Genomic DNA, 17,320 nt, shown 5'->3' on the forward strand with positions numbered 1-17,320 from the left:
AAAATTATTTATTATATAAAAAAAATTTGAAGTTAAAATTATATCAGCGCGTCGACAAAGTTCGATAAGAAATGATCGTTCCGTTGCGACCTGTCTCATATTTATAGGACGCGAAGATTTACGGAAATATACGTCTTTTGCCGATTATTCTAAATCCATTTTTCGAATATAATAATCAATAATTTTTCAATTTTTACATTTTTTATTGTTAATTTATACATCTAATAATTTATTACAATATTAAATGTAATAATTAATTTATATTTTTACGAACTAAAATTAAATTTACTGTTTTATGATATTAATTTTTTATTTATAAATGTGTTGAAACATTCTTACCATTTTATATAAAGAATAATTATTATAATAATTTAGAAATCATCCATAAAAAATTTTTATTAACTTATAATTAAGATCATCATGTTTATCGCATGAATAGGATCCTGGTACACGGAAGGGGTTAAATCTGAAAATCCGAAATCAAAAAGATCGATTAGTATAAATATTTCGTATGTAACGAGCTACTAATTTTGATTTTAAAATTCTTAATGAAATGAAATGATTTTATATATAACCTCGTATCTTTATGTATCATTATTTATTATATATAGTGTACTACATATTTATTTATTTATTTTTCATTTATTCATTTTTCTATTTATTTATTCATTTATCGATATTAAATTATTAAATTTTATTTATTTAATCATTAATGACTTTTGCTGTATCAAATATAAATAAGAACAAATAGTTAGAGAAAGTTAGTAACGCCATCTTTAGAATGTCACAAATAAAACATATCAATAAGAAAAGAAAATAATAGGAAAAGAATAGAGATAAAACAAGAATTAAGCTTCTAGCACCATCTATTGAATGAAAAAATTTTTTCCAAAGACGGAATAAAGTAAGAATTGAATATCAACGCCATTTTTTAAATATTTACAAAGAAATATTTTTAATAAGAGATGGCGTGGTCGGTCAATTCTTATCGTATCTCTATCTTTCTCTCACTATTTACTGTCCTTTTTTTTATGTTTCATTTGCGGCACTCTGCAGATGGCGCTGATTCCCTAATTTTTATTCTATCTCTATCTTTATCTATATTAATTACTTTCCTTGTTTATACTCTGTAAAATTTGTGTTCAAAAGACAATTCTTATTTGATTAACTTTAATTTATATTTTTCTTTGCTTATGTCCATTGATTAAAAATCTTCACAGAGTCTATTCAATCTAATTTTTATATTGTAAGTATGTATATCTTATATGTCTATTTTTATATATATATATATATATATATATATATATATATATATATATATTTCATATAACAAAATTTAATATATTATCTATCTATTATATTTAAAGAAAAAAGTTGGACAAAATTTGATTTTTACAGCATATTTAAAAATATTTAAAAATAAAATCATCAAAAACGATAAAGTTTAAAACTTTTTCAACAAATTCATTCATAAGAATTATTTTAATTTGATTAATTCTTCTCCATGAGAAGAAAAATACAAGAAAAGAATTCTGATATTTATAATAGAAGCTTTATTCATTGATCAATAATTCAAACTTATTTTTTTGTTTTCAAAATATAGAATAAAAAAATGTATTGAATGTTAGATTAATTCTGTATCATATTTTGTTCTTTTTTTATCTAATAAAAGCATTTGAAAACTATACATTTATATAACAATAAATATCTATAAGTACTAACAATCTCTGAAAAATTCTATTATATTTTATAAAAATTTATTAAAAAATAAATTTTTTTATTTTGCAATTTAGGAAATAAATTTAATTATTACTTGGAAATTAAGAAATTTAGATTTTATTGATTAATTTTATTTATTTATCTCTGATTAATAAGTGTGTCTTAATAAAATCTATGAAGAATATTAAGAAATTATATAATTTCTTAAACTGAATTATTATCCTTATATTAAAAAAACAGAATTCCAGATATTCTTATTCAACGAGTAAGTAAACAATATAATATTTAAATTTTTCTTAACTCTGAAATTTTACTTTTATTATTTAATATTCTTTTATTTCATTTTATTTTATTTTATTTTATTTTATTTTATTTTATTTTATTTTATTTTATTTTATTTTATATATATATTAAGTAATTATAAATAAAATGTAATCTTTTGTATATTAAAAGTACGCAAGAAAGAAGTGAAAATTGAAAAAAAAAGAAGAAAAAACAGAAAAATCAAACAATGATCATGGATTTAAAAAAAAACCATTAAGGAATTGATATTGAATCAAGCTCAAATACGATTCAATTTCGATTTCGTATTTATACTGTACTTTTATTTAAAAATGCTCCAAAAACTATTTTTTAAATTTAACAATAATGATGTATTTTTATAATATTTTTAAAATGATTATTTAATTTTAACAATTATTAAATATTTATATTGAATATTAATTACATTTATATCTTATTTGTATTATATAATTTTATAGTAAAAATAAATCAAATTAAAAAAAATAAATTAATAATGCCTTATTTTTTGCGCAACTCATAAAAACATTGTAATAACATAATATCATTAAACTATCATATAAAATTTTTAAACTATTTAATATTATTTATAATATAATTGTACCATATTACAATTTATTATTTTTACTGTCATCGATATAGTTATAAAATTATATTATTGAATTGTGAATGTTCAGATAATATAAATTTGTTTTTATCTACAATAATATTATTGCAAACAAAAGTTAATTAAATTATATAAAAATCACAACGCGCCGCAACATGCAATGCTATGAACTTCGGCAATAATTTCGATAGTCTATTATTAACTATCGTGGATAGGATATATCGATATAAAATTGATTATATCGATATGAAATTTGTTATCGAATAAAAATTTGCCTGACGAATAATCTTGTGGTAATCTTCAGGAAAAAAAGAAAATATTCTCTCTCTATGCGGAGAGAATTTATGAATAACGTTAAACGTTGACATCCTCATTCGTGACACCTAACTTTGATACGAGTCTTTGGTATCGATCTTCTGGCAGCTCGGTACTCTCGACGCTGACGACGACGCAAGCCCAACTCAGAACGAGAATCCGTCCGTGGTAGAGGGGTGATTTGTCCTCCCTTTCGTTGCCGTTGTTAACTTCCTCCTCCTTCCCTTTCACCCTTACAGTTCACTCACAGTTTCCCTCCTCTTGCCTTCTGTGTTCTTTCTCTCCCCACTTTCTCTCACGTCCTCACGAGGACGACGAGAAGTAGGAAAGATGAGCGATCAAGAAGATCTCGACTACTACATCATGTTCCCATCGTTTCCACCATCCCCGAAGGATCCAACATTAACAACTGGTAATCAGGATCAACGCGAAGAATTCGTATTCGTCTATAAAGAAGACAAGCGGCCAGTGATAGTATTGCTAGGATGGGCTGGCTGTCAAGACAAATATCTGGCCAAATACAGCGCAATTTATGAAGAGAAAAGGTACCAATATTTCCTAAATTATCCCTTTAAATTATTTCTTATTTTCGAATCGCATTATTCTTTTTTCTTTATTTTTTATTGTTCGAAAATTGTTGTCAAGTTGAATAATTGAAACTTGAAAATGTAAAGTTATAAATAATTAATTATATATTGAAAGTTCATAATGAAATATTATTTGACACAATGCATGTCAATAATAATTTAGTGAATAAAATTTGAAAAAATGGGATAGAAAGATAAATATCTATTTGTATGTAGGATATTTTTTTATAAAATTTATACACAGATTCAAATTTCATAAGTTTGATAAAATAGTTGATAAGACATGATAAAAAATTACCAGCAAATATACTATTTATCTAATCGATAGTAATTCAAAATTGAACTAGTAAATGAAATTATTTATTTATTTAAATTATTTCAAGAAATTATTGTTTAGATAAATAATTGAACTTTCTTATAAAAATCATGAAATTTTGTTTATTTAGCATATATGAAAGGATAATATTCATTTTTCAAGTTGCATCACGCTACGATACACGGCACCGGTAGAATGCCTATTTTGGCGAAGAGACAAAATGCCTTATATCGGCAAACGATTAATTCAAGTGATAACCGACAAGAGTTTGGATCAACATCCGATATTCTTCCATGTCTTCAGTAACGGCGGCGCGTTTTTATACCAACATGTAAGCCTTGCTATGCAACAAGCTAACACACCGCTCAAGGTAAAAAATACTTTTACCTTTTACCTTTTATCTTTTAATCTTTTTTTGATTTTATTATTTTTCGTAATTATATTAAAATTATAGGTCAAAGGAGTGATATTTGATAGCGCTCCAGGAGAAAGAAGATTGACCGCTCTTTTCAAAGCGATTAGTGCTATCATAGGAGGACATCCTATTACAAATATACCGATGTCCTTCTTTATTACAATTTTCTTGTCTATACTTTGGTTTTTAGAGGTATTTACAATAATACTAAATTCTTTTTATCAATTTTTTTTATTTTTTCTTCTTTTTCTTTTTTTTAGAAAATTTAATGTTAAAATTGCTAGTAAATAATCATTGAGATTAGAAATTATAATGAATAAGAAAAGTAAATTACTTCATTTTATTTTCTTATTAATAAAAAAATTAATAAAAAAATTAATTAAAAAAATTAAAGTTATAAATATTTTTTTCTAATTATCAACATTTTCAATTATTAGATGATAATGAAATAATTATATAAATTCAAAATTAGAAATGATTTAATCAATTGTTTAGGTAATCGCTCATGCTCTTGGACGTGGTTATCCAATACAAACAAATCCAATTGGTCTTGCAGAAGAATCTTATTCTTGGCCTCAATTATTTCTCTATTCAAATGCAGATAATTTAATTCCAGCATCAGTACGTATTTTCAACAAAACATTACAGTTAAAATACAATAAATATTTTTTTTTCACCTAAATTTGTACATTATCGTTACTCATATTTCAAGGACGTTGAAAAATTTGCCAGTCGACGAGCAGAACGTGGTGTACGAGTACAACTGGTACTTTTCACAAATTCTCCACATGTCAAACATTATGCTACCTATCGTGACGCTTACGTAAATACAGTTTGTAGCTTCATTCACGAATGCTTGATGTCATCAAATTCTGAATGTTTAGAATTGTCACAGAATCACAGCATAGAGAATAATTCTCAAAATTATGTCACTATGCCAAGTCTTACTAAAAGAGTTGTACTACCTCACGAAGCTACCAAGCTAAATTAGAGAAAGAGAAAAAAAATTATTAATAATAGAATAGCAATATGATCAATGAAAGAATCATATTTCGTACAATTTTGCATGTACGAACAAAAATAGACAAACTGGAAGGCTAAGAGGATCGGCATATTGTTTGTTTGTTATTTTCGATATATGAATATTATTAATATATTTGAATATGTTAATATAAGATATTTAAAGACAGCGTTGAGTTTTGATTATTTCTTAAATTTTTTTCATTTATAGCATTATAATGTTAATTATGCAAAATGCATTAATGTAAAATAAATTTGTATTATAATAATTTGATTTAACTTGTAATTTGTTTATAATATATTTTATCTATTACAATTTATATTGATATTTATTAGTTAATTTTTTAATTTTAAATTAATTATTTGAATTTAAAATTAGATTTATATATAGAAATATAATAATATTTATAAATTATAAATAATATATATATAAAATATGTGCTTAAACAAAACTCAACGCTAATTTACGCATAATTAATAATTAATTAATGAATTAATATTTATATTTTCATAAAAATATTTTAAAAACTAAACTCTGCTCGACCTCTCCTTCTTTTGTCCTCTTATATTTATTACTTTTACTTATTTTCTTAATATCTTCCAGTTTTCTCCCTCCTTATGTATATTTAAGGGTCAATGTGCCTGAATCTCACAAATTAACAACAAATTAATATAATTGCGTTCCTGTCGAAAATAAAATAAAAAAAGTACACGCACAAGTATTTTATTCGATCGTGTACAGAAATATACGATTTACAAAAATAATTCTGAATTTTCAATAAAATATATGTAGAATATTATCTTATAACGAATATCCACATTTGGAATATTTCGTAATGTTGAATAGTTGAAATAAAAATTTTAGATGCACTTGAACGAAATAAAATGAAAAATTTAAAATTAGAAATCTAGATGCTTATTGATGCAATGAATTGAAATGTCAAAATTATAATTTGATAACATTTAAATTTCAATGTAAACAAATTCGCACAAAAGAATCAAGCTGGTCTTGATTTTACTTTCAATTTAATTGCGATTGTAATTAAATATTCATAAAATAAAGAAATTTTCTTCTATCCCTTCCTATCAAATGCATAAAAATATATATATATATATATATATATATATATATGTCTTTATATAAAATACACAGACATATACACATATATACATATAAATATATATTTTGATTTGTCGATTAGTTATAAATAAAGACTGAAAAATATATAATTGTTGCTTTTTTTAGACATATGAAGTGAATGAAATATTTAATATTTACACATATTTGCATCTTTTTTATATATAATTAAATTAAATACTGAAATAATCAAAATTTTTTCTTATTTTAAGACTATAATTAGATCATTTATGTGTACCTTTATTATTTTTCATAATATTTTATATATTAAACATTTATGATTTCAATTTGTAATTTTTTTCATTATTTAAAATGAAATTATTAGTAATAAATATTTATTCATTTAACTATTTGCTATTTGCTATTGATGAGATAAAAGATAAAATTTTATATTAATGATATTTAATAATATTTTTAACATATAAAAAGTTAGAAATGATAAATAATTAAAAACTTCAAAATTGTAATAGTTTATATAACTTTATGATTGATATAACAGATATTATTATAAACATTTATATAATTTACTTTAAGTATAATTTTCATCATTAGAAACTCTTTCTAAATTTCCATAGCAACCAATTTTTTTTTTAATTAAATCTCCCCATAAAACATTAATATTGCAAGCAGGGCAAATACCTTCAATTGGTAAAATCATATTATCTTTACAAAATAATCGTGCTAAACAAATTAAATGAGTTACTAATGAACAGTTAGGTCTTATACAACTAATTGATTGTTCTTTTTCTAAAAGTGAATTACAAAGAAAACAAATTAGAGATAATTTATCTAATGCTTGTATATTATTTGTCTGCTTTATTTTTTTTGATATTATTTTTCCATAACATATAGGCATATGCATTGGAGCTGAAACATACCTATAATATTCTTCATAGAACTCATAATCTAACCAACGTATTGTTAAAGGTAAACGACACCAAGGACCAATTTTCAACATTTCTGATAAAACAGATAAATGAAATCTAATCTTCCTTTTTTGTTGTAATTTTTTCTTTGCATTAGATACATATACATGTTTTAAACGCCGACTTTTATGAGGATGTTGCCAAGCCCATTCAAACTAAAAATGAAAACAAAATAAATTTCAAATATAAAAATAATAGATACAGTTAATTTTTATTAAATGAACATAAATTTTATTAAATGAACATACACTAAGTGCAGATGTTTTATTTAGGAAACCATGAATAATTAGTACCATATTCCTAGAAAAAAAATAAATTATCTTTATCAGAATAATATAATTTATAATCATTTAATAATTATATCATTACCATGGTCCTTTATCACTTGTTTTTCGAGCACCTTTATGTTCTTTTCCAGCATTATGTTCTTTAAGTCTACGACAAGGATCAACCGTAAATCCTATGTATATTCTTCCTTTAAATTGTGGATTCATAGAATATAATAAATACACTCCATAAAAATGTTCTATAACTTCTAAATTTTCCATTTTTAAGAACAATGTATTAAATTACAAAAAAATTAAAAGATACTTTTATTATAATATATTAATTAATAATAATAATAATTAAAATATTATTATTAATATTTTAAAATATTTATTAATATTTATATAATTAATATAATTAATGTAAAACAATAATTAGTATATAATTAATATATAGTTTAATTTAACATTTAATGTAGAAAATTAAAACTAACCTAGATCAATTTAAAACAAAAACTGTATGTGGATTATAAGTAGGTTAAGTAGGTTATAAATAAATAACTTAACCAAAAAGAAACAATTATTATGAACAATTAAAATATGATTCGTGTATCATAATATATTAAATTTAAAAATATAATGTTTTGAATTTAAAAATTATTTAAATAATATGAATAAAAAAATATATGAATAATTTTTTTTATGAAAAATTAATTAAATTTATATACTATATAAAATTAATTCTATAAATATGAATAAAAATTAAAATATTTATATTTCAGCATCATATTTAAAATTAAGAAATAACATTATATTAAAATTTTCTAAAATTATATTTATATTTATAAATACCATTATATTAAGTTATGTGAATAATTATATAACGATGTATTATTTGAACCATAAAACAATAAAATTTTTTAACGTTAAACATTATTTTAAATTATTATTATTTTATTAAGAGATAAATTAGAATAAAACAAATGCATTAATGATATTATTATATCGAAAATAAAATATTTTATGAAAAACGCAAGTATTGTGATATTAAATTCTTTAATTTATCTAATAAGTATATTTCTCATAGTTGTAAATTTTACTTTATGTAAAAGCAACAGATCGCGAATGGAGATAAATAAGGATAAATCAAGATTAGTATACGATTTTTTTGGGAATGTAATTGAAAGCGCCGCGTGTTTAGTTGCAGCACTATTGAAATTGGGCTTTGATCTTGATTGGATATAAACCAGCAGAGATCTGTAAGCGAGGATCCACTAAGAATGGCTGCCGTTTTGAGAAGATTCAGTGCCGCGCAGATCACGGTGATCAGCAAAACTAAACTACCGTCATTTATTATCAGCCGGTAGGCGATCAAGATTCAAAAACCTTGAGGAGCCCTTCTTTTTTCATATGTTTCGTACATAGACTACGAGCTAGTCTCTAAACAGCGGCTTTTTAGGGCAATAGCCACATCGTATGTGTTGTAGATCTTTTGCAAGGTCATCGATCCGACAGGATATCAGCGAAGGATGGATAAACAAGCTTTCCGTAAGAAAAATCGAGCCAACAAAAGAGTCTCATTCAAGGATGCTATCAGATAAAGGAGTTATTTACGCTTTGCATACGCACAATATTCGACCTGATTCTATTGATAACTATTTAACTAATTAGTAAGTAAATTTTGTTTACATTTTTTATCATAATATCAAATCTTAACTTTAAAGTAAGTACTTAATAAGTACTTAAAATATACGCACAAAAATCCTTTTCGATTTTTTTAAAAGTTTCAAAAAAATATTAGATTTTATTTATGTCGCAGAATTGGCATGCACAGAGAATTCTTTTATATTAGAAAAATTATATTGGGACATATTTGTATTTTGGGATATTACAGTGAAGAGATTGTTAACATTATAAACTCCAAGAAGTCTGAATTGAAATTGGAACTAGTTGGTTCATGGACTGTCGTAGCTGGTGATATCGATCAAGCTTTACATCTATGGCAATATTCTGGTGGTTATGATAGCGTTGATCATACACAAATTGAATTGTCTAAAGACAAAGTATGACAATCAAAAAAATTTATATAAACTAATATAAAATAAATATTTCTTATAACATAATATTTTTTATTTTCAGGAATATCAACAATTATTCAAAGAAAATGGCAATTATTTACGATCACGTTATTTACAGTATTTGTTAGCATTTAGTTATTGGCCTCCTCTTACAAAACGAAATGATTCAAATATATATGAAATACGTAGTTATAGGCTACAACCTGGTACTATGATAGAATGGGGCAACAATTGGGCCAAGGCTATAAATTATAGACGTAACAATAACGAACCTTTTGCTGGTTTTTTTTCACAAATTGGTAGATTATATAATGTTCACCACATTTGGTGTAGGTATCAATGTTAATGTTTTTCACTTATTTTTAAATTCATTTTATATATTATATTTATAATATAAACTAAATATATATAAATTAAGTACATGTGATCAAATATACAGATTCATCAGATATTACCATTTTGGTTTATTATAAAAATTAATAACATCAAAATATAGAATCATCTAGAAATCATTTAATTTTATATAAAATATTTTTTGCTATAGGTAATAATAATAATAAAAATAAAATATCTGGTGAACCATCTTGTATATATTCAAAATATTCCACTTTTTTTTAACTATATTAGTGTTTTTTATAATTAATTATCTCAAATCCATTTTATTTTAATACATATAAAAATATCTTGTTGTTGGTATATAAATATATTGATGCTTATTTATAAATATAATTGAAATCTGTAAAGATAAAATGAGATAGAAAAAGATAACTCTACCTTTGTCTCACTTTATATCTATTTCATTTCATAATGCAAATTTCAATTAATTTGAAGTTATAAATAAAATCAACTAATATTTTTATATATAACTTTTATTTTTGTTTTGACATCTAAAATCTAGTTTTTCAAAGATATCTCACAGATATATTAATATTTTATAATAAATTAATACAAAAAATTTTTAAAATGAAAAAAAATTAAAATAAGCTTTAAAAATTATAAATGAATTTTTGATAATAATTCTGTTTACAATATTATAATATAATAATAAAAAATTTATCAATTCCATTTTATTTTATATTTTTATTATAATTTTTAATAATTTTATGTTCATAAATATCTATAATACTAAATTAAAAAATGAACTATCTTATATATTGCTACATGTTATATTTTAAATATATATATGTAATCTGTTTTTTTTTTTAAATAAATATAATATAATTCCAGGTTATAAAAATCTTCAAGCACGAATGGAAACTCGTGAGAGCGCATGGAGACTTCCAGGATGGGACGAATGTGTTGCATATACTGTACCATTAATTAGAGAAACACATTCCCGTATATTGAGTCCAACTAGCTTTTCACCAACAAAATAGAATTTTACATTCACAATTTTAAATGTATTTGTACAATACAATTTATTTCTTATATTTACATTATAATATTGTAAAAATATTTGTTATATTACATACTACATTTATAATTGCATAAAGTAAGCGCTCAATAAGAATTGTAGCATTTTATTGTATTGCAATTACTAAAATGTATTTTAATAAAATTTAAACTTCTTTGTTACTACATATAACACTTTAATATATGTCTTTATTGTCAATTGAAATGCATTTATATATTAATGAATATATTAATTCTGAGTATTTCTATCTTAATTTTTAATAATGAATTATTTTTAGTTATATTTCGTAAATTAAGATTATTTGAAATATTTATAAATATTTAATAACTTTCATAGAAAATATTTATTATAATCAAAAAAATTATTAAGTATAATAAAAGAGGTATGGGAAGATCACGAAATACGAATAATTATTAAATATTATTTATTTTTATTATCTAATCAATATATCAAGTTTGATCAATTTAAACTTTATTTTAAATGATAAACATATTCTTTCCAGTCATGATTTAGAAAACATTAATTTAAAAAATAAAGATTATTATATAAACAATATTATTAATTACTTACATTTTATATTTAATTTTAATATAATTTCCATATAAAAATATGATCTAGTTTTTAAATTTTATTAATTAAAGTTTATAAATATATATATATATCAAATAAAATAGTAAATGTGTATTAAAGAATATTATTATTGATAATTAGATTATTTTATATTACAGAAAAATGTTTTATGTGAGCACATTCTGTATTTTTGATCACTTATTGATACAATTAATAATCAATTTATTTTAAAACACCTTAGCATTGTTAAAATTTTTACTATATTATTTTATAAAAGCAATTTTTATTTTTATTTATTACATCAAATGTGAAAGTTAAAATTTTCATTATATATATTATATATGTTTTCACATATTATATATTTTTAAAATATAGCTCATGATTATTTTTGATTTGTCAATACATATATGTGTATATTATATATGTAAATGTAAAAATAAATAGAAAAGAGATTGTAAAAAATGATATATCACATAATTAATTTATTTTATACATTTAACAAATTATGATTTATATAGTATTATTTTTGCAATGCTGAGATGTTGCAAAAATAAAAAAAATAAAAAATGAAATTAAATTTGAATTATAAATGAATTTTTCTTACAATAATATAAAGAATGGCGCAATATTGGAGGACTTACACATTCAAGTATTGAAAATAGAAAGCATCTTCAGAACACAGAAATAAATATCAATGAAATCTTTTTACGAATATTTACAGTATACAAATATATATACAAGAGGATATATTAAAGAATATTTTACTTCAAAAAAAAAAATAAATAAAAATAAAATAAGTCAGAATAAAATTTTATAAATATAAAGATTTTGATATGTAATTATTCTATGTCAACTTATATATTGTCATTGTATAATTATATTGTATGTTGTTTTAGATAATTAATAAAATATTTCTTTGCTAAAGAATTATTTTTAATATCATAAAATATTTTATATTTATCAATATTTTATTTTTTTTTTAATAAAAATTAAATAGAAAACTTGATAAAGAAATATGCCTTATAATATATATAATAAAAAATTTATTTAAATATATCAAATTAAAAAATATTATAATAATTAAAAAATATTTAATTTATATAATTTTTCTTAATTATAATTTTTCTTTTTATAATAAAATACACAATTGTTAATTATTATTAATTAATTGTTATTAATTAATTTATAATTGTTAAAAAGATAATTATTTTAAAAAAACTCTTAAACAATTTTATAATTCTCTTAAAATATTTCTTTTTCTACTTTATTTTGATTCTGAAAATTTTAATATAACAAATAAAATATTTATATTATTCAGAAAATTTGAATAATATTAACATTAATTAATAAATATTCTTAGAAAAAATTAATAATTGTTAAAAAAATAATTAAATTTAATAAATTTCTAATAAAATTTAGCTTGAACTTCTATTACATTAATTTAATCATAATTTAACATTCATAATAATCTATAAAATTTATTATTTTATATAAAACATTATTCATTATTTCATATTTAAAATTACACTTATACAAAATAATTTGTTCAATATATTTAAATTAATTGATTCAAAATATGTTTATTTCATTTTTTCTAAATAAGATTATAAATTTATATATATTATATATAATCATTTGACATAGAATAATTTTATTAAAATTTTTATTAAAATTTAATTAGTATCATGCAAAATTTGTTAAAATCAATAATCAATAACTTTTTAGATTTATTAATTATATCTTATATCTTATATCTATGCATAATGTTTTGTACTAAATAAAGTACAAACTACATAATATCAATTTAAAAAGCTTTAACTATATTAGTGATAATATCAAATTATCACAAATACATGACAGAATAATTTGATATTTATAGATTAAAATTCTAATAAAAATTAGTATTTATATAATATATTGTAAATAGTATAAAAAAAAAATAATATTGTAAAGAGATTATACACATACATACATCAGTAAATATATGATAAAACAATTTCATATAATATAATACTAGAAGTTTAATTCATTATTTATTGAAAGGCGGATTGCTAATTTATCATTTTTTCGTGATATTTATAATTTTGAAATTATATTATTAACTTTCCATACATTAATTACATAAAATGTATGCAAATTTGCTACAAAATCTCTCATAAATCCCCGTCTATGTGTGCTCTGAAGTGTTTTTCTATCTTCTAAAATTTGATCAATGTTAATTCTTGAACAGTGATCATATTTTCTCTTGTATTATATTATAAATTCATATTTAGAAAATAGTATTACTAAAAATAAAAATTAATATCTAATTAAAGCCAAAAATTATATCTAAATATTAGTATATTCACTAGTATATATTTTTGTTATTTAAAAAAAAATATATATATTTTTTATTAATTAGTATCATAATATAAAAATAAAATTAAAATTTTTTTTCATTTTTAAATTGATTTAAAAAATATTATTGATTTTAACTCAATATGAATATACTATAATAAAAATTGTAATCAAATTTAAAAAATCACACATGGATGGAAATAAATGAGAAAAAAACTGATCAAATATTTATATTGATTATAAGTATTGATTAGTAATTGTTAACTGATATGCCATACCTATATTTAATTAGCTAGTTTAATATATCACTTTTTAAGTTCAAATTATCAAGTTAATAGCTTTGGAAAATTCAATAAATTCTATTATGCTAAATTCTAGTCTTCATAATTAAGATTCAATTTCAAAATCTTATATACTCAATGAATATTTACAAATGCTATTAACAACTAAAAATAATATTCTAAATTAATTTTTAGTAATTTATAATAGTAGTCTTATAGTTGTGATCAAAAAGTCATCTTCTTTTTCATTTTTTTAATATATACATACAATCAGACTTAAAGAGAATTCGTGCTTCTAAATAAATTTTTAAAATTTCATTATTAATTCGTGTTTTTTATTTAAAAAAAATATTTATAAAATTTTATTGATAATTAAAATTTTTATAATAATTATTAAATGTATGATTATTTATATATATTTATTTCATATACAACATTAAATAAAATAATATATCTTTGATTAAACAATATATTATTTTGATTATTGCTGATATTACACATTCTTTTTTGAAATTTTATTTTCATAAAATTAATTCTTCACAATTAAATCACATTAATTCTTTCTATATGAATATATGAATAAAATTTTTGAAAAGTATTTTTTATTTACATTTTTCTAATATTTACTTTTATTTTAAAATATATATTAGTCTGTGCAATCCATATATTTTTAGATAAATATATTAATTCATAATAAGAATATTTTCATTAAAAAATTAAAAATTTCATTATTGTATGTATATAAATAGATGCAGATATGTTTAATACTTCTTTTAAACAGTTATTATATATTACAAATTATATATTACAGTTACAATTTTTATAAATTATTAAAAAAAAATATTAAACCTTATAATAAATTTTAATATGCAACATAATTTCAGAATTATTAATACTTAAATATAATTTTCCTGTAACATTTTTATGTAAATTTTTGTTCCTATATATATTTTTAGAAGTCATGGACAATACATAATGTAATATTTAAAAAAAAAAAATTTTAATCTCAAGCTTATGTATTTATTTAATCTAATTTAAACCAATTTTTATGAATTTATAATATGAATTTTTATGAATTTTTTATGAAATTATATATAATATTTTTTATTTTAAATTTTCTATATTTCTTATATTCTTATTTTATTTTAAATATATTTTTGTAAATATTTTTAATAAATTCAAAAATTATAGCATCCTTACTTTATTATTTTAATGTAATTTTTTTATATTCAAAATTATAAATTAAATATTTATATTAAAATATAAATTTTTTTATTTATATAAAATAGAGAAGTTATTGTAAAAACAAGTATAATAATTACGAAATTTATTAGCATTATACAAAGTAATATATCTTAAATAAAATGCATGTACAAGATATAAACTATGAAGACAAAATATTTTTTATAAATCTATAATAATTATTTTATGAAGGATTTTTATGCATGGATTGCCTGGACTAGGATTTAAATATTATAACTTATTTTATTTACTCATATTATAACATAGAATATAGCACGAATATCTCTTTTCAGTCTACATTGTTTATCAATTATAGCAGTTCACTAAAATTATCTAAAAGTCTCTATTAAATTTTTATAACTTCCTAAGATTAATCAAAGGAAAAAATTATTAATATGCTATAATCATATTAATAAGTAATGCTAAATTTTCTTGTTAATACTACATTTTTTTTTAATATATAACGCGTGTATATTTACATATTGTATTATTACAAAAATCATTCAGTTGATTGTGACTATTTTCATTTTAAAAGTTTTGAACACATAAATATATATATATATATATATTATATATATAAATGTTTTCCTTATTTTTATTATAAAAATTACTGCAATTGAACATTTCATAATGTATTCTATTTATTTATTGTGGAATTTTGATATTTTTAATTAAGTTGTTTTTAATAAAATTATTATATAATAATTTAATAATAATATTATTATATTGTTATATTGTGGAATGTATATTACTCTTTTGTTATAATTAATTGTTAAACATATTATGTAAATATTGTTACTTGTTATATATGTTTATATTTACCTTTTAATATTCATATTAAATTTCAATATAATTTAATAAATATTAAAACAATTTTAAAAAAGCAAAATGATTCAAATAAATTTTATATTTTCGAAATAAAGTATTTTTACTAACTTTGTTATTTTTATATGAGAAAAATATTTCATTATAAAATATATTTAATTATGTAATATATAAATTTAACATATTTATATATATTTATATATATATAACTTATATAAAATATAAATTTTTATTGTATTGAAATATAGATAGATAATTATATATATTCTATAATATGTTAACAAACATTTTCAAAGCATAATTAATAATTATTTTAAAAAAAGCAAAATAAATTTAATGAAAATTACATCTTAAAATAATGTTATTTTTGTTACTCATATTATAAATATTATTTTGATCAATAAAGTATGAATAAGAAAAATAGTCACAACCATTTGAATTTAAATTCAATTTAATAATGAAGATGAAAAAAAAAATATGTATAATAGAAAAGTATATGGAAATGTATTAAATGAAAAAAAGAAAAAATTAGATATTATAATATAAAAGTACAACATTGGGATGTGTACTGGATGGAAACATTGGACAATTAAAACAGAATATAATATGATATAACTGAAATGTTGATAATAAAAGCAAAATGCTATTATAATCAACAATGAAGAAATTTTTGTTGATACCTGGAAAATTAATATAAAACATTTGTGACATACCAAAAATAATATAGACTAGAATAATATTTGCAGATTCATTTTGACAAGAGAGAGAAAAAGTAAATATATGTATGTGAAAAGAAAATTAAAATATATATAATTTAATCAATTTCTGACTAATTTCAAAATCACATAAATTATTAGATGCAAAAATGAAATAATATTTTTATATTATTATTGTTAATTTTCAACATATATAAAATCATAATATGCTAATTATATTTTTTTCATTAATTAGTCTTATTTTGAAG

The 17,320-nt window shown here is 19.9% G+C and overlaps 3 protein-coding genes across 20 annotated transcripts; 2 read left to right on the forward strand and 1 right to left on the reverse strand.

Annotated features, from left to right (window-relative positions):
• Positions 1 to 3,089: 3,089 nt before the first annotated feature.
• On the forward strand, positions 3,090 to 5,812 carry LOC100867682 (transmembrane protein 53). Its single transcript, XM_003692227.4, has 5 exons — positions 3,090 to 3,486; positions 4,007 to 4,214; positions 4,299 to 4,451; positions 4,755 to 4,880; positions 4,972 to 5,812. Exons 1-5 carry the CDS (start codon positions 3,272 to 3,274, stop codon positions 5,248 to 5,250), a joined length of 981 nt encoding a protein of 326 aa, XP_003692275.2. The 5' UTR covers positions 3,090 to 3,271; the 3' UTR covers positions 5,251 to 5,812.
• On the reverse strand, positions 4,475 to 8,891 carry slx1 (structure-specific endonuclease subunit SLX1). 16 transcript variants are annotated; one of them, XR_015291782.1, is made up of 6 exons: positions 8,104 to 8,133; positions 7,713 to 7,878; positions 7,592 to 7,643; positions 7,296 to 7,498; positions 4,937 to 5,241; positions 4,475 to 4,846 (listed from the first exon to the last, which is right to left on the reverse strand). XR_015291782.1 is itself a non-coding variant. In XM_086907241.1 (5 exons), exons 2-5 carry the CDS (start codon positions 7,835 to 7,837, stop codon positions 7,146 to 7,148), a joined length of 399 nt encoding a protein of 132 aa, XP_086763367.1. In that variant the 5' UTR covers positions 7,838 to 7,878; positions 8,462 to 8,823; the 3' UTR covers positions 6,879 to 7,145. The 16 variants fall into 16 exon arrangements, 14 of the variants coding, with proteins under 14 accessions (XP_086763367.1, XP_086763368.1, XP_086763357.1 ...); XR_015291781.1 differs by lacking the exon at positions 8,104 to 8,133 and having other exon boundaries at positions 7,713 to 7,964; XM_086907241.1 differs by lacking the exons at positions 4,475 to 4,846; positions 4,937 to 5,241; positions 8,104 to 8,133 and adding exons at positions 6,879 to 7,164; positions 8,462 to 8,823.
• On the forward strand, positions 8,089 to 11,269 carry Nipsnap (protein nipsnap). 3 transcript variants are annotated; one of them, XM_086907228.1, is made up of 6 exons: positions 8,089 to 8,142; positions 8,811 to 8,972; positions 9,097 to 9,279; positions 9,504 to 9,672; positions 9,749 to 10,016; positions 10,915 to 11,269. In XM_086907228.1, the coding sequence occupies exons 2-6, from the start codon at positions 8,890 to 8,892 to the stop codon at positions 11,061 to 11,063; spliced, it is 852 nt and encodes a 283-aa protein (XP_086763354.1). In that variant the 5' UTR covers positions 8,089 to 8,142; positions 8,811 to 8,889; the 3' UTR covers positions 11,064 to 11,269. The 3 variants fall into 3 exon arrangements, with proteins under 3 accessions (XP_086763354.1, XP_012340060.1, XP_086763355.1); XM_012484606.3 differs by lacking the exon at positions 8,089 to 8,142 and adding an exon at positions 8,466 to 8,641; XM_086907229.1 differs by lacking the exon at positions 8,089 to 8,142 and adding an exon at positions 8,471 to 8,645.
• The last annotated feature ends 6,051 nt before the right edge of the window (positions 11,270 to 17,320 follow it).

The sequence above is a fragment of the Apis florea genome, unplaced genomic scaffold, assembly GCF_048593485.1.
Source record: "Apis florea isolate Af1SG1 unplaced genomic scaffold, ASM4859348v1 contig_2835_pilon, whole genome shotgun sequence".
In the NCBI taxonomy this organism is placed as follows: Eukaryota; Metazoa; Arthropoda; class Insecta; order Hymenoptera; family Apidae; genus Apis; species Apis florea.

Excerpts from the sequence above, each read along its gene's own strand:
- slx1 (XM_003692229.4), bottom strand. The coding sequence starts at position 7,891 with ATGGAAAATTTAGAAGTTATAGAACATTTTTATGGAGTGTATTTATTA. Across the intron at positions 7,644-7,712 it reads ACAAGTGATAAAGGACCATG|GAATATGGTACTAATTATTC; the intron begins GTAATGATATAA and ends TTTTTTTTCTAG. Across the intron at positions 7,499-7,591 it reads ATAAAACATCTGCACTTAGT|TTTGAATGGGCTTGGCAACA; the intron begins GTATGTTCATTT and ends TTTCATTTTTAG.
- LOC100867682 (XM_003692227.4), top strand. The coding sequence starts at position 3,272 with ATGAGCGATCAAGAAGATCTCGACTACTACATCATGTTCCCATCGTTT. Across the intron at positions 4,452-4,754 it reads CTATACTTTGGTTTTTAGAG|GTAATCGCTCATGCTCTTGG; the intron begins GTATTTACAATA and ends TCAATTGTTTAG. Across the intron at positions 4,881-4,971 it reads ATAATTTAATTCCAGCATCA|GACGTTGAAAAATTTGCCAG; the intron begins GTACGTATTTTC and ends TCATATTTCAAG.
- Nipsnap (XM_086907228.1), top strand. The coding sequence starts at position 8,890 with ATGGCTGCCGTTTTGAGAAGATTCAGTGCCGCGCAGATCACGGTGATC. Across the intron at positions 9,280-9,503 it reads GATAACTATTTAACTAATTA|TGAAGAGATTGTTAACATTA; the intron begins GTAAGTAAATTT and ends GGGATATTACAG. Across the intron at positions 9,673-9,748 it reads TTGAATTGTCTAAAGACAAA|GAATATCAACAATTATTCAA; the intron begins GTATGACAATCA and ends TTTTATTTTCAG.